This window comes from Mytilus californianus, unplaced genomic scaffold (genome assembly GCF_021869535.1).
Source record: "Mytilus californianus isolate M0D057914Y unplaced genomic scaffold, xbMytCali1.0.p SCAF_14, whole genome shotgun sequence".
Classification (NCBI taxonomy): domain Eukaryota; kingdom Metazoa; phylum Mollusca; class Bivalvia; order Mytilida; family Mytilidae; genus Mytilus; species Mytilus californianus.
In genome coordinates this window covers 20,518,637-20,538,779 of record NW_026262626.1, presented here as the reverse complement: position 1 = coordinate 20,538,779, position 20,143 = coordinate 20,518,637, and the positions used below count along the sequence as shown (strand labels likewise).

Sequence of the window (20,143 nt, the reverse complement as noted above, 5' to 3'; positions counted from 1 at the left end):
GTAATAATAATAACTTGCTTGTTCTTTCTTAGTCCCTGATGCTAAAGTAAAAGTAAACGAATTAAGGGGAGATAACAAATGACATGACTGTTCATTTATGGCGCGTATACTATTGTCGGGTATTGTATTATTGTTCAATTAATATCGCGGAATATTTAGCGTATGACTATGTTGTAAATATTGATTAGACTATGAACCAGAATAAAAATGTAGTAAGCAGACTGGATAGTCTTTTAAGGTTCCGTTGTCATGCCGAGTCAAAGCTAGATCCCAAATAATGTAACATCAATGTGAGCAGTTCCCCATAAAATATTAATAACAACATGAAAAAAAAAGACTACAACAAAGATTCATAAGACGGGACCAAGTTCCCGCATAATACAAACACCTAGCCTGATCTTAAATTTTGCAGGAATTTTTCATTTATTTTCTCAAGCAAACAGTCATTTAACATGTTTAATTAAGACTTCTTTTCTATTGATGATTTTTTTTTGTAATAGAGGACAGATTTTAGTATTTGTTTTAATCAGGAACTATATATTTGATGAACTATAATAGTAGGATACTGCAGTGTAGAAAACTCAACATTTTACACCGGTTCATTTCTAGATTTCATGTTTCTAAGAAGCGCATAATAGAATTTCCAGAATCCCCGTTTGCTTGATGCCACTTACATGACTAATGAAAGAAACATCTTCATGGTAATTTTGTGGACCTTCATTTATTGACTGCACATATCATAGTAGAACAATTAGATGAGCCTACAAAAGAGAGGCGAAAGATACCAAAGGTACATTCAAACTCATAAGTCGAAAAATAAACTGACAATATAACTTTTTTAATCAATGTGTTTTATGCAATTTAAGGGTCCACTATACGCACAGGTAAAGGGAATCGTGATGGTTCTTTGATGTTATACCGTATGTTTGAAGTGGACGCAAATACTTGCAACAATATATTTAACAGTAACTGTTATGAGTTCATGTGTTTGGTATAATGAAAATCTATGCTGAAAGGACCTTCAGATAAGCCAACCATTTAGAAAAAATCCGAAAGCGGTGGTCAAAATGCCCGTAACGATATCAGTGTCCTCATATTGTTCCGTTTAAAGAAAGGAATAAACATGTAAAGATATATCCAGACTTTTTAACTTTACAATGATTTTTCAAATATAGATGAATATACTATTCTTTATGAACTAATAAAGATGCTTATTTGCTTAAATTGTATACATATGTGTCTATATTATTAAAAGTAAATGCCTTCAAACTGGTATCCAACATAAAATATCTTTTTTCCTTGAATAAAATAAACTTGTGATAAGCTTTTAATCAATAGAAACTATTTACAGTGATTTAGTTGAATCATATGTTTTGGGAACACCTGTTGCATCTTACATTTATAAATCCTTGCAAAAATATATTAAATACTGTTAGTTGTCTTTTGGTGTTAGGTGGATGATTGTCACATTGGCAAATATACCACATATAATTATTATCAAATATCAGGATTTGTTATGATCACAGTGACTAATAGGTAAATACTATTGTTATTAATACTGTTTTAATGTTGTGCTTCCTAGCATGTTTACTTTTTGTTTCTTTATTTCATTATTGTGTCATTTCACATACAGGGTGTGGATGGGAATTAACAGAATAGAAAATGGTGGACATAAAATATGAAGAATAGAGAAAAATTGACCAAAAAAAGAAAAAAAAAGAATAGAGAATAATGAGGTGGTTAAATATAAAGAAAATATAATAATGGACAAAAAGTATAAAGAATAGAGAAAAAAAAAATGCATAAAAAATTAAAGAATACAGAAATGAAGGACCCCTCATCCATAACTTATCATTGTTAAGCCAATACTTTAGTTGTTCCTAACGTGTATTTATTTTGTTATGAATGACTACCATGCTATGAAATGGGCACTTTAATTGGCGCAATACCTGTGAGATCGGTTTCAGTGTCCTCGATATTAGTTATAGCTGAAAGATATTTTAGTTCGATGAAAAGTTTCAAACCGTTAGATCTACGCTCAACAATGGCTGATCACGTATTGGCTCAAATACAAGTTCGAAGAATTAATTAGAATTATCGACCCGACAACCATAGTTAGAATTAAACGCCTATGAGTCATAGTCACATTTCAGCTTTTCACCGACAAAATGTAGATATGCATCTGGCAACAGCTGTCACGTGACGTATCTTAAGCTTTTTTTTGTATATGATAGTCTTTGGATGGGTAAAAAGTACTTGCTGAAAACGTTTTTTAGTTGAAGTATATAAAAAAGATGTTAACTACATGTATAATGTTTTGACTATCCCTTTTGTTAAACCCAATGCACGAGATAAGGAGCCGCTTCTCCCCTAATCTCCATTAAGACACTGCCTTCACAGACCCTGTCGGAAGTTGTATGTGCAAATTTCTTGGTTATGCAACCTGTGTTAACAAAATGATGTAAAAGTAAGAATTGTTCTACATAACTTTTTTTTCTATTCAAACTCGACTTTAGCATCACTGGTTTAAATGATTTCCAGTAATGATCTTAGTTGAAAATTGCAAGAAATTTTAGTCGCTACAACAAAATGAGGTTTAAACGCTAAAAAAATGATCTATTTTTTAATCTAGGTTAATATTTTATTCTTTCGGAATAAATATAGACATATGTCTGGCAAAATTGTATATGTGTGCCTATAAAAGTAAATTATTTTGATATACTTCACTTAAACTATTTATTGCTTAAAACGACAATCTTTTCCATGTAAGAAATATTAACATATGCTAAGCTTTTTATCAATAGATTATATGCAGCTAAACATGTCTTGGGAACACCTGTGACATTTTCCATTCACAAACCGTTGCAAACATATATTTGATAATACATTGTATGTTTGTAGACAAAAGAGAACTATCTCACCCTGAAATCATTTCAAAGCAAGAGTCTGCCATAATATATATGAGGTAAAATTTATAAGATTACGTTTATTTTTATTTTAACATAAGTTTAAGTTTCTTTATTTTGAACCAAATATTGAAGTAGATGTTTATGTTTCTCTTAACATTATTCATTCTTTGTTGTCGAAAGATATTTCTAAAATAACTTGAGTTTTTGTTGTACATTATGGCAACAGAGATCGGTTAAAAAATGACAAACCAAGGTTACAAAGGGAGAAAAGGGAATTGCATGAACTCCAAAAGGAACGATCGAGACCACAAGCATCGACGGGAAAAGCGTCTTGTGTTATACATATATATTTCCAGACCTATCCTATATACTGTGCTATTGCAAATTTTCTCTTTTTTATTATTCTGCATGGCTTTCCCATTATTCTCTCTTTAGTAAACCCCATCCAGAACCTCATACAGAGTGGGTTAATATAATTATACTTATCTAAGACAAAAGGAGATGAGCTAGCACATGTTCATTGTCCTCTTATTAACCCAGACAAAGGAAAATGACATCGTAGCATTGTCTTAATGATTAAAATATAGGGGATACTATATCTTATCTTATACAACCATACAACAAAGGGTCATGACCTGAAGTCCATTCTCTATTAATTCCTGTACATGGAGGTGAGCTCTGCTAATAGTGTTCTACATTGGTATATACATGGGTAATATGAGGAGGAGGTTTAACATGTTCATCAATATCATATTAAGGGGACTGTTTTTTTTAAAACATATTTTCATATTCCAGTAAAAAGGATTTCCTACTACTTTCAGACTATTTATTGTCGCCTATTTAACCTTTTTACAAACCCGTTTCTTAAAGGATAGACCATGCTATGCTCCCATGTGACTACTTTTTCGATTCCTGATTATAGGGTAGTAGTTATGATAATCATATTTTCCAGACATCTCATACTATTCTCATACTATACATTCCGTATCAACTTCACAAATAATACATGACGGTCTTGAAGTATAGATTCTAGATACTGACGTTGTTCATTAACATAGTTGCGTGTTATAGTGTTCTTTTAATTGTCTTTGTTAATTATCAACCTTTACTGTTTAGTCCATTTTTTGTAATACCCTTTTGGCGTGGCTCGGTACTTATGCATCCCGTCATTGTGTTAGTGTGATGTGGTCATTTTTTGTATTCTTGTCTCTCATGTTTGCTTATATGCTTTGTCTTTATGCCATTTGTTTTTATTTGTTGACATATTTGTTTGTTTTTATAGTGATTAAGATTATTACACAATTATAATGACTGCTGTTCCCCTATTTTTGATATTTTTACCTATTATGTCTGTTTGTTTTGTGCACACATTGTTGTCAATATAATGAAATTTTATGTGTGTGAGCTTTACCTAGCGATAAAACCAGGTTTAATTAATCCACCGTTTTCTACATAAGAAAATGGTTTAACAAGTCAGGAATATGACAGTTGTTTTCCATTTGTTAAATGTGTTTGAGCTTTTGCTTTTTCCATTTGATAAGGGCCTTTCCGATTTGAATTTTCCCTGGAGGTATTTTTGTTATTTTATTTTTTTCTATTGATGACAATCTTTTGAATTTTTGGCGGTTTAATCACAAGTGTAAAATTGTCATGTACATGTATTGCCCATGTTGTACTGTACCACAACTGTCCCAGGTTAGGTGGAGGGTTAGGATCCCGCTAACATGTTTATCCCTGACACATTCTGTATTTTCCTGTCCCAAGTCAGGAGCCTGTTATTCAGTGGTTGTCGTTTGTTGCTGTGTAATATATTCGTTTTTCGTTCATTTACTAAATAGACCGTTACTTTTCTCATTTGAATTATTTTGAACATGTCATTTCGGGGCTTTTTATATCTGACTATGTGGTATGGGCTTTGCTCATTGTTGAAGGCTGTACGGTGACCTATAGTTGTTAATTTCTTTGTCATTTGGTCTCTTGTGGAGAGTTGTCTCCGTTGCAATCATTCCATATCGTTTTTTTTTTTATATAAATCTGAATAAATGATATGCAAATGATGTTTACGTTTTGCCTATTCACTGCTCATCTATTTTTTATCATCTGTAGCAAATAGTCCTGGTGTGAAATACATTCAGCACTGGTTGTAACTTTTGTTTACATGTGTAAGCGATGGAATATATAATATGCATATTACACTGTTTGATCAATAATCACTTTATAAGTCAAACTAATGCAGACAGCTGCACATACCTCATTCACTTCCTTTGCACATTACATTTTATTAATCAAAATCAACATGATCAAGCAAGTAACTGCGAGTACTCTCAAATAGTACTTTCGTGTTGATTTGACCTGTTGACACAATTTGTAATGCATTTTTGTTATTCAATTGTTGCTTGTTTTATGTTATATCTCTTTTCACTATTTTTTTTAGATGTACCACCTTTGACAAGTGTGTAGTATTACGATAAATTCACTTTGTTCTCGAACTATGAACAACAAATTTATTCTGTAAAAAAGTATTTCCGTACTCATAACAAAGAAATTATAATATCTAAAGTAACATGCAAAGCGATTTTGTCCTAGGTTATAGTTTTTTGACATATTGTATTTATATTGTGTCATAGATCAAATTTATTCTTTCAGTGTATGTTTACTTGTTTTCGTTAATATTTCTTTATGATCGAGTTAAGCCATTTCAATTGCTATTTTATAGTTTTTCATTCTATGTTGTAATATTATACTACTGTTTCGGGTTAGGGTGAAGGTTGGCATTTGTTTGCACATATCCTAAGTCAGGAACCTGTTGTTCAGTGGTTGTCGTTTATGGATGTGGTTCATAAGGGTTTTTTGTTTCTCGTTCTTTTTAAGATTATACCGTTGGTTTTCCTGTTTTAATTGCTTTACACTTAGTCTAGTCATTTTGGGTTCCATTACAGCTTGCTGTTCGGTGTGAACCAAGTCTCCGTGTTGAATGAAGATCGTACTTTGACCTATAATGGTTTACTTATTATAAATTGTGACTTGGATGGTGAGTTGTCTCATTAGAACTCATACCACATCTTCTTATATCAATGTACCCTAAGTCACTTACAAAATTTAAAATAATGGCTCAATTTTAAATTGCATGGCATTGGTAGTACCAAGGCTGGTACATTTTACAATCATTTATAAAACATATACAGTTTTAGCCTTATATCAGAAGAAAATAGAATAACTGATTACATATGCAAATCAATTTAGTATGTACATTTATTTTCCTTTTCACGTGTTTATAAAAACTTAGAACAATGTACTTCCCTAGATCATCTAAAATAAAGTCTTTTTCGAAAAGATTTTTCAGTTGACATAATTATGTTTTCCAATTTTTATTGTTTTTAGAATGAAGCTATATCCATATGCATATTCCACGGATCTGACCTTCAGAAGAAAAGCGTAGTGGCGATGGCAGCACTTTCAGATGGAGAAAAACACTACTTTATTATCGAGTGTCTGGTGAAAGGAATTTCACCATTAGTTGTGCGTGAAATATTTGACAGAGAATTTCACCCTGTATGTTTAAAAAATTCACTAAGTAAGGAAAGGAAAAAGATCCAACAGCTGAAAAATAAAAGAGTTTTGAACCGGACACAAATGGATCTGCTTTATCCAATAGGGTGTAGGTATTTGTTTTGTTAAACAATAAAGTAATAGAATCATCTAATATTATTATATGTTTAAAAGGACCGTTGTATTATGTCATCACTGTGTCAGAATTTGGATACGAATATCACAGAACTAAGGTAAAGTACATTTTGAAAAATGGAAAGACAAATTCTTAAAAATTAGAGTATTTTTTACAAAGAATTTCATCCTTCATGCTTTTGAGAGTCAATCAAAAAGAATTTCAAAGATCAACCAGCCAATAAAAAAGGGATGTTTGAACAAGACACAAATGAATCTTCTTTATCCAAGAGATTGTTATATTTTTTTTCTTTGAATACCAGTAACAAACAAAAATAAAAAGATGTGGTACATGTATGATTGAGACAACTCTACAATTTGTGCCACGAATCAAATCATAGTGACAATACCTGATAGAGCAGCACTCTTGGCAATATCATGGGGGCAAATTTTTATTGGCAGTGGAAATCAGAGTACCCGAAAGGAATCACTGACCTTTGATAATACAACTGGCAATCTAGGTTATTTAAAAGAGGAAATGAAATCACAATTGAATATTTCGGCACAATGAATGGCTTTGTTATTGTCAATTCTTTTTCAAAATATAATAGAATAAGATGAGTTTTGAATGTTAGAAGAGCTAACTCATACATGTAAGCCGATGTTTTCTTCTGTTACAAACACAAAATTCAATCTAATTAAGTAGATGTGAATGCCTTTTTTTGTCATCCAAAAAACATCCAAGAAGGAAGACCTGAATTTGTATTTTTAAATTACAATACTGGCCCTTAACCTTAATTACCACTCTTAGCTTTTCGTGTATAAATATAGTCTTTAGTGTGGACATTGTGTAAATTACACTATACTTGCAAATGTTTACCTCATTCACAATTTATTTTTTATTCCTTATGCATACAAGCAGTAAACAGATGTTTGACCTTGAAATGGTTTAGGGTCATGAATATATACAGGTAAATTTGTGATTTGGTCCAATATTTGTGTAAATATTTGCACATACATCTCATTGTTTGTTGTGCCCTGACCTTCCTAGAATCACTTTTACTCCACTCTGTTTAAAAAAAATGGAGTGACCTGATCTCAGATTTAAAGAAATGACGTGACCTGAACTCATACACTATTTGTAGGAATACACGTAGAAGCATATTGTTACAAAACATAGCAATCGTCTGTTTTCACTTAACTTTATCGCCCGATTTGCAATATCAGATATAATATTGCAATCAATAATATAACATAGTATAAGAAAGGGAATAAACTATGTAAGGATAAATCTGAAAGATTAAATGTGCCTCTTTCAAAAGGTTTTAATATGACATCAAGGTCTTTTGTATTTAGAATAGCCTATGCATATTGACTATCAGTCAAACAATTATAAAAACAAAAACAATCATATGTTCTTGGTAAAAAGGATACTACACTTTCATTTGTGAGTTATTTTGGAAGCACATCTTAATCTATGTTTTTTTCTCATTCTTGTTTAATGACACTTTATAATTTTTTTGCGCTTTTAATGATTAACCTTCATTAGGAACGCCCATACCCGAATATGACAAGCCAGGGATGTATAAATTAAACCTGCGTTTCATTACTTTGTAGGCATCCAGCCTTCGTCAACAACATTTGATATACCATTGATGCTTTGTTTGTTGAGGAACTTTACAGATATTGGTGTTTATGATCACACTCCACGTCCAGAAGATACGAGTGTTGCAGCTGATCTCAGCAGAATAGGGCATTATAGAAATAAATCTGCTCACCTGAATGATTGTTACTTATCTGTAGAATCTTTCAATTTAATTTGGACCGATTTGACTGAGGTAACCTTATGTCTTTACTAAGTTTTGTCGAAAATATATCACATTGTTTGATTTTTATTATACTTTTTGTCTCTCTTTATTTTAGAAAAAAAATGGTGGTAAGAACAAAAAAAAAATATGTTAAGTTGAACATCTTAAAGACCCAGCTATATATCGTTCCATATACGGATTTTTGTGAATTTTTGGTATCCAGTACAGAGATCGGATATTTTTAACATCCTTTTTAGGTAAATTAAAAAAAAAAATGGACGGATTTGAGATTTTCTAAAATCACTTTTCGTGAATGACAGTTTTTGGCGTTCCACACGATAGGACAAACCTTTCCCTTTAGTGACAAATATAGAAACACTAAAAACCCAACAAATCGACAAATATTTCCGACAGATTATTAGATATCATTTAATACAAACATAGTCATGGTAGGTTCGACTCTCATGTTTAGCGTTTCGTTAAAATGACACCGGATTTTAATATACTTCATATTTCATCAATAGATTAGGAAGAAACAAATCAAGGTAATGAAAAAAAAAATGATGGAATCGCATGAAATGCTAAAGGGGTAAGGCCGGACGCGTCGACAGAGTAAGCGCCTTCTGCTATGCATACATTGAATGCGAATTCATACTAGGTCAAATATCACAATCAGTAAAATTAAATACCATACGAATATACTAATATCAAAAACCAGCCTCGAAAGAGACCGTATAAAGTGATTTACACAATGATTCAAAACATAGTTTTTTCTTCGTATTACAGGCCATTAAACGTTTAGGGGGAACCAATTTGTTAAGAGAATGTCATGAAGTGAGACAAAAAATGGAGAATTTAGATGAAAGGAATTATATTTGTGAGATTTTCATGGAGATGCAGAGTAATAGGAAGGAGATATATAGATTAAAAGAAAAACACAAATTGGAAAAAGATTTATTAAGAGCAGAAGAAGAGGAAAGAGCTCAATTGCAGGAGTTATCCATGGATAAATATTACATCCGTAAGTGTTATTTTTTTTTATTCATTAACGATTTTATCATAACGAAGTTATCGAATGACGCTTGTAAAACGTCTTTCCGTTTGAAGTTATAAAGTGTCTTAAGAAATATCACTAAATATAATACACTGTTGCAGCTAGATAGACCTCTGAAATAACTGATTCACAACCCAATTCTATTTAAAATTGTAAATCTATTGAACATGTTGAAAATCTATCTTTAGTTTAAATTAAATTTGTGAATACATGTATATATTTCAATTCATAAGAACACATGATTTTGATGACTAAAATAGAACATAGGATATCAAAAAATAAAATGATTAGGATATATTCATCGAATGCGGTTGCTTTTTAAACTTAGATATGACTCTTGGTATTCCAGATGAGCAATTAGGACTCCTTTGGCCCTTTTGTTAAATTACACAGTACTCACATTAATGGACATAATAGCGGAAACTTATTTACTTATGACACAAAATTACAACGCAAAAATGAATAACCTAAAAGCAAAGAAACGATTCTCTTTTTGATGTCAATGTCAACTGTTTGCCTGCAACATGGACAAATAACTCTTATCTCACTGTAAATTCTTGGCAGTTTAAAACAACGGTTTAAGTAAATATTGACCAGTTTGGTCATTTTTACGGAAGCGTATTAGCGCCACACATTTTTTCCTATGTTTGCGATTTAACGCAAACCTTTGCGTTATAACGCAAACATTTGCGAAATAACGCAAAGGTTTGCGTTATATCGCAAACGTAAGAAGGAGGCTGCATATATTAAAATTTATCACCCTTTGTACTCAAAAATGCTTGCATGAATGTTTAGAACATATCATCAACTAATAATGAACAGGATAATACATTTATGTATATTACGAAAATTTAAGTTATACCGAAGAAAATAAAAAATCAACCCTGCTTATAAAGATAAAGCCGAATTTAAATATACTTCCAAAGTAAACTCTCGTTTGAGCATTGTGTAATGTTGGTTAGATCCAAAAAAGCTACGCTTTTGCAATACATGTATAAGATGAAGATGTTATTTTATCATAATTATGTTCTCTACATCCAAATTGCTACACAAGCTTCTTAAAATGCTACCTCACTAGATTTAATTTAAAGTCCATGACTCTTTTTCAAAGAATCTCTATCATATTCTGAGATTTCAACAAACGATTTCTTACATCAAAAATTTAAAAAAAAATGGTTTTTTTTCTGAATAATAAATTTTAAAGCAGAAAGATCAGTTTGTCTATTTGACTTATAGTTTCACAATTGTATGACATTATTTTTGCTCTTATATAGCTTACAACAAAATTTTTCATTTACCGTGTATATTATTCTATTTGGCGGCATTTTGTTCAATGTTATGGTTGTCTTTCTGAAATTGTTTTACACCTCACCCTTTATTTTATTGATTTTGTATTTACATTGTGTCATAGATCAAATTTATTCGTTCAGTGTATATTCACTTGTTTGTGTTAATATGTCTTTTGATTGAGTTAAGCCATTTCAATTGATATATTATAGTGTGTCTTTCTATGTTGTGATGTTACACTATTGTTTCAGGTAAGGGTGAAGGTTGGTACCTATTAAAACGTTTAAACCCGCTGCATTTGTTTGCACCTTCTCTAAGTCAGGAACCTGATGTTCGATGGTTGTCGTTTGTTGATGTGATTCATAAGTGTTTCTCGTTTCTCATTTTTCATATAGATTAGAACGTTGGTTTCCCCGTTTGAATGGTTTTACTCTAGTCATTTTTGGGGCCCTTTATAGCTTGCTGTTCGGTGTGAGCTAAGGCTCCGTGTTGAAGACCGTGCTTTGATCTATAATGGTTTACTTTTACAAATTGTGACTTGGATGGAGAGTTGTGTCATTGGCACTCATACCACATCTTCTTATATCTATATACCACTTTCCGTTGATCAAAAGTTTCAAAATCTTGACCTTTCCATTTAAATTTGCCTATACCATATCTATTTTCTTGTTAAATCTATATCATATACGGATACAAAAACCATTCTTATTTTGTGTATACTGCACTTCAGGTATTCCTTTATTTCTTTGCATATTTATCATAATACATTGTATGCATGGTCCTTTTCTTAGTTAAACCACAACCAAATTGTATCGGCAGTCAGACATGAAAATACCGATATTTACAAAACACTGCTTTCTACTCAAATTATATAATAAACATAACATGTAAATTTGATATAATAGTTTTTGAGTATTAGATATTAAAAACTAAATGAATAACTAAAATCAAGATGTTTGCGTTTACGTTATTTCGCAAAGGCTTGCGTTATAACGCAAACATGGGAAGAAATATAAAAAAAAAGGGTGGCGCTAATACGCGTCCGTACATTATATAATTATCACACTTTTATCTGGTAGTATATAAATTCTTATAATTAACAAATGGATGTATCAATTTACAAGAGCGTTCTTTTTATTTGTATAGTGTAACAATGTACATGTATTAAAATGAAAAGAGGTGTTTTCTTATTATCAAAACTTATTTTTGCAGAGAAAAATATTAAAATGAAAAGAAAATGGAGGGAACAACTTAACAGTGAAAGGTTTATTGTATCGACAGCAGCGCTTAATACCTTTGAAACGATGCTACATAATAGGTTTGTTGCAATTTCTGGAATGTCCGGATCTGGCAAATCAAGTGTGGCTCAATTCATAGGTCTGCGTATGTCAGAAAGTCATGGATATTTTGTCGTTTCCGAATGGCCATCTTCCTTGAGAAATTTTCCTCCAATGAACAATTATGGAACAACCAGCCCCAAAATTTTATATCTTTATGACGATTATTTTGGAAAATATTCGATCTCAGATCATGACCAATGCGGATTGAATTTGATGTTTGATGAAATGAAACATATAGCAGCAACTAACCTAAGTTGCAAGTTTTTAATTACGTGTAGACCAAACACAATCAATGTGAGCAAAATAAAGCACTTTCTTCCATCTATTGTAGAGTGTAATTTGCACTCACCAGAAATGTCATTATCAGGAGAAGAACGTCAGAAGATCTTCGACTTATATATTCCCGAGGAGGTCAATGTTTATCAGAATAATGATCTTTTACTAAGTACAAAACAGCTACCATTACTTTGTACATTATATAGAAAACATTTTTATAACAGTATACAAGATTTATTCTTAAATAAATAGTTTTAACCGATAAAATTAGTGAAATGAGAGAGTCAGAGAACCCATCATATATCTGCCTTGCTCTGTTATTAGTTGTGGAAGAACTCGATATAACAACATGGAAGAATGAATGCATTCAATTCGAGGGCTATACTATTTTACAGAGCGTCATAGTCGAGTCAACTTTTAAAACAGCACCGAAAAGTCGTAAGGTATTACAGGCGGGATGGGAATCAATAGAAGGAATATATGTTAAAAGGGAAGGCAATAAACTGTTGTTTATACATGACAAAATACATGACAATGTTGTATCGTGTATCGGGACGAACTTTATACGAAGTATATTAAAACACGCTAAATATTCATTTATTGAAGACCGAATAAGACTGGAATCCTATAAATGTGAGGACAGTAGCCCAAGTGCTGTTATTATTTTAAATCAGACTTATAATGAACAATTCTTCGAAAGACTTTTAAAAGAAATAACGCGTCGAAATGAAAAAGTGTTTGTACACATACAAAATAGACATCAAGGGTTTAGAAATGCCTTCATAGAATATCTCAGAAATCATTTGACTGAATTTGTTGTAGGATATTTCGAAATATCACTTATCTTATCGTCTAAATTGGGTTATGAAGACTTTGTGTCGTTCATAGTTGAAAAATGGAAAGAGCAATCTAGACCTTCATTATTCTTTCAAAGAGAATCACCATTTTATGTAGCATGTTCAAAGGGACATATTAATATTGTTAAAATATTGGTTGAATCATCTGTAGGAATAGAACATTTTAGTAGTCAGCCAATTGAAGTTGCTTGTATAAATGGATACAGTAACATTGTTGAGTTGCTACTCCGGCATGATATACATTCAGATCTTTCCATTGCCCTTGAAAATGCATGTAAAATTGGTCACAATGAAATAGCGATACTTCTTCTGAAAAAAGGAACATTTTATCATAACGAGCCTTTACGTTATGCTTGTGAAAATGGACATGACGAAATTGTCAGTATTTTACTGAGACACAAATTGCCTGTCAACTATAAGTATGGTGATATAAAAACATGTACACCGTTATACTTTGCTTCAATGAAAGGACATCTGAATATTGTAAAATTATTGATAAATTCTGAGGCAAAAGTAAATGAATGTCATATACGTGTTGCGGAGTGGAACGACCATGAAGATATTGCTGAATGTTTACGAGGACATTTGAGTTTACAGAAAGGCAAAAATTAGAGAGCTGCTCATTTAAACAGAACATATAAACACTGAACATACATAGCTCTGTTACTGTCATTCGCTTAGCTTCAGCTACATTTGAGGCATTCTTTGTGGACACTCAGTGTAATTTTGGACAGAGAGTGATAAATCTATAATAAAAACCATACACTTAATTCTGAATAATGTTTATCAAGTTAATCATAATATTTTATTTTCCCACGTTTCTCTCAAAATTAAAGAGTTCACCCCGAAATTCGAATTTCATGAAATACACGCTCTTGGTATGATAACTCATAATTTTCTTACAAATTTGAATGATAGCTTCTTACATCTGATTCCAGATAACTTAAATTCTCTGTAAATGACCTTATAAATCCCACTGTGAGTTCTAGCTCCGAGAGCTTTATGATATAAAAAAGAGGAGCCAAACACTATTGTGACATTTTAAAGTAAACGTATTGGCAAACAAAATTAAAGACGACGAAAAGACAAACAAGATCTTTCCATTGCTTTTGAAAATGCATGTAAAATGGTCACACTGAACATTTAATCTGTAAAGAACATGCATAGCTCTAATACTGCTCTTTGCTTAGCTTCAGCTACATTCGAGGCATTGCTTGACAACACTGATTGTCATTTGGAACAAAGTGTGGTTATTTGATGATAACAAACCAAGCATATCTCTAATGTCCCAAAGCATATGTTTATCAATTATGTGTTACATAAGAAAGAAAATGCACCGTAACAACAAAAACTAAATACTGTATAAACTTTATTAAGTTAATCACAACCGGTTTTTTACACGTTTCTCTCAAAAATTGATGAGTTAACCCCGAACCATATATTTCCTGAAATACATACTCATGATTTTCTTACAAATCTGAACGATAGCATTTTACATCGGAATTCCTAATATCTTAAATTTTCTATAAATGAGATTACAAATCGTTCAGTGAGTTCTTGCACGGAGAGCTCTATGATATAAAAAAGAGGCGTTAAACACCAATTGGACATTTTAAAGTCAAGAAAACAGCACTGAAAGAAAGACTGAGCAAATTAAAATCACACCAAAAATGGAGTGATCATAAATGCTACGGAAGGGTAAGCAGATCCTGCTACATTAGTGGCTCTCACCATGTTGATCATGGTAAGTCAAATTCGGTCATTAGTTTTATTCGGTGATATCAATGCAAATCTCACAAAATTGCAGGATAGGATAAGTAAATTAAGGCATTTTTTGTATCACTTAATTATTTCATATCACACTCCGGACTTCAGTGTGATACTAGAAATATATCTTCATGTGGGGAAAAAAAGATGGATGATACCAAGGGGGACAATTCAAAATATAACAGATCACAACAACAAACAAATGATTTCCTGACGTTCATTATATTCATACGTACTGACATATTCTCTAATCTCTTCAACAACACGAACGACTGTTCTTTTTGTAGCATTTTCATTTTTAAACTTCTTAATATCAATTAATTTAAAGGTTTTCATTCTCCGTATTCGGAGTGTCTATTTTTCATTCGTGTCAATATTTTTAACCCTATTTTATTTCTTCCCGGACCCCTATGCCTCGTCTGATTATTCTGAAATGTTTTGGTTGTTGTTTAATTTTGTTTAATTCAAGTTTCTGCAGTTTAAGATGTTCAAATATTTTGGGCTCACCTATTACTGAAGTGACGCTAATGACAAAATGCACATCCGGTGCAGTAAAGTTGGCATCGTAAATGTAACTGATGGACTGTTATATTAGTTCATTGGGGGTATATCATAAACAATAGCCCAGTACTTTGGTACTAGCTGTTGATTTTATTTGGAAAAAATACAGGGGGCGGGGGGGATCAAGAAATGAATCTCCTTCGTCGAAAGCTTTATATGATTTCCGTGTTCGAAGTTGCCTATACCTTTCGGTCTTTGTTGGTTTTATCATCTCCTCAGTGTATGATTTAGATTTTGGATCTAAAAAAAAATGAATCGATCATCAATATAATTATAATTCTTGTATAAATGTTTAACTATTGTTATTTAGAAGGATCAACTATAATGCCTGATTTGTGTTCAATGAGTTGTTTCTGAACAACAACACGAACAAAGAGTTGTTTCCTATGTCTTATGTTCATTTTCAAAATACAAACTATGTCTCAACTTTATCAGTTAAACTGATAAGTTGTTTATTTTTATCTAACCAAAACATCCTATCCAGAATGTTTATCTACAAAAATACTTAAACTTTTGTAAAAGACTTCTAGGTCAAGGTATTTTTACATTTCAATATGAATACCTTGTTTTTTCGTTAACAAATATTGAAATTAACGAAATCACAGTTCCTGTTTTTTAATGATTCGAAATTTGGTGATTATGTTGCCTGCATATATCCCAAATAATCTGAAATAAAGGATACCACAGATGTAATTAAGTCTGTCTTATATCTTGACATACATCTAGAAATTTACAATTAGCGTTGGTAGAGAAGTCAACTTTACGATAAAACAGATCATTTCTGTTTTATAATTATAAACTTTCAATTTTTGTGAAGCAACATTCGAGCAGCGCCTGCATACGGAGTATATATCTCCCAGGTGATCTGATATTTCAGGGTTTGGGTTTCCTATCAGAATTTCCTTGCTAGATGGTCACTGCTTATCAGAAAGCCATTGCTTCAAGGGCGTTAAGTTGTAAAGTTAAGCTTATCCCTCCGAAGGTTTTATGGACGCCGTCAAACCTGGTTGACCGTTGTTGAATTTCTGTGTCACACATGACTAAGGATATTTGCCACTGGTCGTAACCACAATCCCGCCCTCTTTTTCTCGATTGTAACATTACCGAATATGACTTATTACCGGTCTTGATCCCATTAGTTTACCCTTCAGTTGTTGGTAGGGCCCGTGTTGCTCAGATTAAGTTTCTTATGTGTTATTGTTTTGTGTCCTCTTATGATTTTTATTTTTGGTCATAGTATTACCTGTTCTTATTGGAATTATGATTTCCGAATGCCCCCTGGGTATCTACTGTCTGTTTTGTGTAAAAAGTAAACTCACAAAAATACTGAACTCCGAGGAAAATTTAAAACGGAAAGTCCCTAATCAAATGGCAAAATCAAAAGGTCAAACACATGAAACAAATGGACAACATCTTTCATATTCCTGACATGGTACAGGCATTTTTTTATGTAGAAAATGGTGGATTAAACCTGGTTTAATAGCTAGCTAAACCTCTTACTTGTATGACAGCCATGAAGGACTAATGATTCGCCAAAATCTCATCCTTATCAAATGATACGTTTTTGTATGTGGGATTACCTGAGTGCTCATTTTTAGAATAATAAATAGATGCATTGTGCCACATGTGGAGCAGGGTCTGCTTATCCTTCCGGAGCACTTGAAATCCTCCAATTTTTGGCGGGGTTCGTGTTACTCAGTGTTTGGTTGTTGTGTTTTGTGCTCTGATGTTTGTCTGTTTTCGTTTTTTTAGCTTTGGTGTTGTCATTATAAAAAAGAAGATGTGGTATGATTGGCAATGAGACAACTCTTTACAAGAGAACAAATGATACAGAAATTAACAACTATAGGTCACCGCACGGCCTTGGACAATGAGCAAAGCACATACCGCATAGTCAACCATAAAAGGTCCCGAATTGACAAATGTAAAACAATTCAAACGATAAAACTAACGGCCTAATGTATGTACCACAAAATAATGAACGAAAAACAAATATGTAACACAGCAACAAACGACAACCACTGAATCACAGGCTTATTTTCGACTTTTAATTTTAAATGTCCCTTTGGTATCTTTCGCCTCTTGTTTTCTGATTCTATCTGAATTCTATTATTTTATTTTGTAATGTTGTTTGATTACTAGTATATAAGCAATTGGTTTTCTCACCAAAAGTACTTTTCAAAGCTATATAAGAAACATACCTGTAACCCACCAACTTCGTCTTGTAAGTTAAGGGGCCGTCTTCCCTGTGTTGTCTACATCGTAGTCCTTCTTTTATCTTTGAATACAATTGACAAATATAACAAAATGAATAATTTAATTCCAGTTAAATTTTGGTTCATTTAATACAGAAAGGTTAAATATATTTAGATTCCAAATAAGCCTTTAAAAAATGGCGACAGCAGTATGCTCAATCAATTTATAACCTTTGTAAGTTATATGGAAAAAGTAAAATCACAAAAAATACTGAACTCCGAGGAAAATTAAATCGGAAAGTCCCTAATCACATGGCAAAATCAAATGACAAAACACATCAAACGAATGGACAACAACTGTCATATTCCTGACTTGGTACAGGCATTTTCAAATGTAGAAAATGGTGGATTGAACCTGGTTTTATAGTGCTAAACCTTTCACTTGTACGACAGTCTTATCAAATTCCGTTATATTTACAACGATGCGTGAACAAAACAGACATTATAAATAAAATAGTCAAAAAATGGGTACAGCAGTCATCACTGTGTTACAAACACAAAAAAAGCACAAAAGCATCTATCAAATAAAAACCACATTCATTGCTTCGCGTGTCTGACGTCAGAAAATGTAAACGTCACATAAGAAAAAAGTTTGTCATTCAATGTTTATTCAAAACAATTTTATAATTTCACATGGGGAATGTTGGTATACAGGGTTAAAAAATCAAAAGTTATGTTAGAATTAATTTCAGAAATAATGGAACTACTGTTATGTTTTGATGACAGTTTAAGACATGTAACAGTGGTATGTTATGTTTTGATGCTAGAAGCCTTCTTATCAAGATTTTTAACCAATGGTACTCTTACAATCACGTTGTAAAAACGTTTCTGACACTAGTCAGTCAAAAAGTCACGGGGTCTTCAAGTTTTCGCAAACGACAAGTACCATTTGCGTAGGACGACCAAATAGGACCTCCAACTTGATCACTTGATTACAGAAGATAGACGCTGGCGAAGATTGTGCACTTACTTTTAAGGACTTTTACTAAAACAAAAAAAATAGGGGATAGAGTAATCGCAAATAGCCCAGACTTTAGATGAGGATAACTACTGGAATAGGAGGTTGAAACTTATATGTACTGGTAACTTATGTTAAAAGACTGTTCGCATGTTATAGGGATTTTGTGCCGCCAACTTATACTCCATATCATTTTTGGTACAATGAACAGATGCCCAAAACATATATCTTCTACAGTGAGATGACCAAAATACACACTAAAAAAATAATAAACGACTAAACTGGTATCTAAGACCGCGACAACATGTCGCAAGTGAGTTGAGTAATGCACATCGTATCTGTCAATCAGTTTATGATGGTGACCGTTAAACTTATGTTGTATCGATTTCAGTCGTTCTTCCTAATAACTCTATTAAAGCAGGTTCTCTGTAAGTAGAATACCACTGTTAATGAAATCCGTAAAATGTGAACATGCATGAGATATGTAAACGCCATACGATAAAGTAGAGGGTATGCATCTGCTAAGAAATACAATGTTCACAACCAGAAAGTTGAAATTATCACGTTTGTCATAAAATGTAGTATGAAGTCGTCCATCTGTCTCAATATCAAAGGAAAGGTCTAGATATGAATTTATATTGTTTGGGTTTGAGCATTCCTGATGCAGGTAAATCAACAAAAAAAAACGCATCGAACGCACGAAATCTATTTGGTATTTTTTTTAATTTAATTCTTATCTTTATTTACTAGTATGATTCGTTTATGTATTTTTGTCTTTGAATTTCCAACTTATCAATCATAACCCATGTCTGTTGTGTTTTTAACCTTTTACCAATAGTTTATCGACAGGTAGGAAGCTATTCCATTTCTTTTTTTCTTTTTCAAAAAAATATGTTTATGTTTTATCTTTTGAAACAAACAAGTTAGGTTTGCGTTTTCCAAAGGATACACATGTGAAAAAACCCCGAAATTTTGAGTAAATGTCTAACAATTCGACCCCGTTAATCTCTAAAAGACGCAAATGAAGGTAATGTTTTTAATAATAAAAAATAGTCGATTTGCAAATGTTCGTAAAAAAAAACCCACTACAGGATCAAAGCAGTAGTGTTTGCTCTTAATACGACGTCTAGCGGATTGCGCAGTTGCTGTCAAATTTCACACAAATCTTTTGAATATAAAACTATCTGACAAACGTTAGACTTGCGTTTAGTGAATCTGAATTTAATAGGAGCAAGCAGACGGGTATTGTTGATTATCATATAACTGGTTGGATATCAGTTTTTGTTTGTTTCTGCTACAGTCAATTTTTTAAGATGTACAAAATTACTTCATTCTAAGCACCCTTTCTAGCCATACCTATAAAACATAAAAATCATCCTATGTACTTGAGTTTGCTGTACATCAAGTA

At 32.2% G+C, this 20,143-nt stretch overlaps 1 protein-coding gene and 1 long non-coding RNA gene across 3 annotated transcripts in view; both read left to right on the top strand.

Annotated features, from left to right (window-relative positions):
- The first annotated feature begins 1,444 nt into the window (after positions 1-1,444).
- Positions 1,445-13,932, top strand: LOC127724350 (uncharacterized). 2 transcript variants are annotated; one of them, XM_052231291.1, is made up of 5 exons: positions 1,445-1,536; positions 6,291-6,567; positions 8,190-8,410; positions 9,167-9,401; positions 11,934-13,932. In XM_052231291.1, exons 2-5 carry the CDS (start codon positions 6,354-6,356, stop codon positions 12,587-12,589), a joined length of 1,326 nt encoding a protein of 441 aa, XP_052087251.1. In that variant the 5' UTR covers positions 1,445-1,536; positions 6,291-6,353; the 3' UTR covers positions 12,590-13,932. The 2 variants fall into 2 exon arrangements, with proteins under 2 accessions (XP_052087251.1, XP_052087252.1); XM_052231292.1 differs by lacking the exon at positions 1,445-1,536 and adding an exon at positions 2,899-2,965.
- A 2,899-nt stretch (positions 13,933-16,831) lies between these two features.
- LOC127724362 (uncharacterized) overlaps positions 16,832-20,143 on the top strand; it is a 55,326-nt gene continuing 52,014 nt past the window's right edge. The window contains exon 1 of the long non-coding RNA XR_007992461.1: positions 16,832-16,906. This is a non-coding gene — a long non-coding RNA (uncharacterized LOC127724362). The remainder of the gene's footprint in view (positions 16,907-20,143) is intronic.

Excerpts from the sequence above, each read along its gene's own strand:
- LOC127724350 (XM_052231291.1), top strand. The coding sequence starts at position 6,354 with ATGGCAGCACTTTCAGATGGAGAAAAACACTACTTTATTATCGAGTGT. Across the intron at positions 8,411-9,166 it reads TTTGGACCGATTTGACTGAG|GCCATTAAACGTTTAGGGGG; the intron begins GTAACCTTATGT and ends TTCGTATTACAG. Across the intron at positions 9,402-11,933 it reads CATGGATAAATATTACATCC|AGAAAAATATTAAAATGAAA; the intron begins GTAAGTGTTATT and ends TTATTTTTGCAG.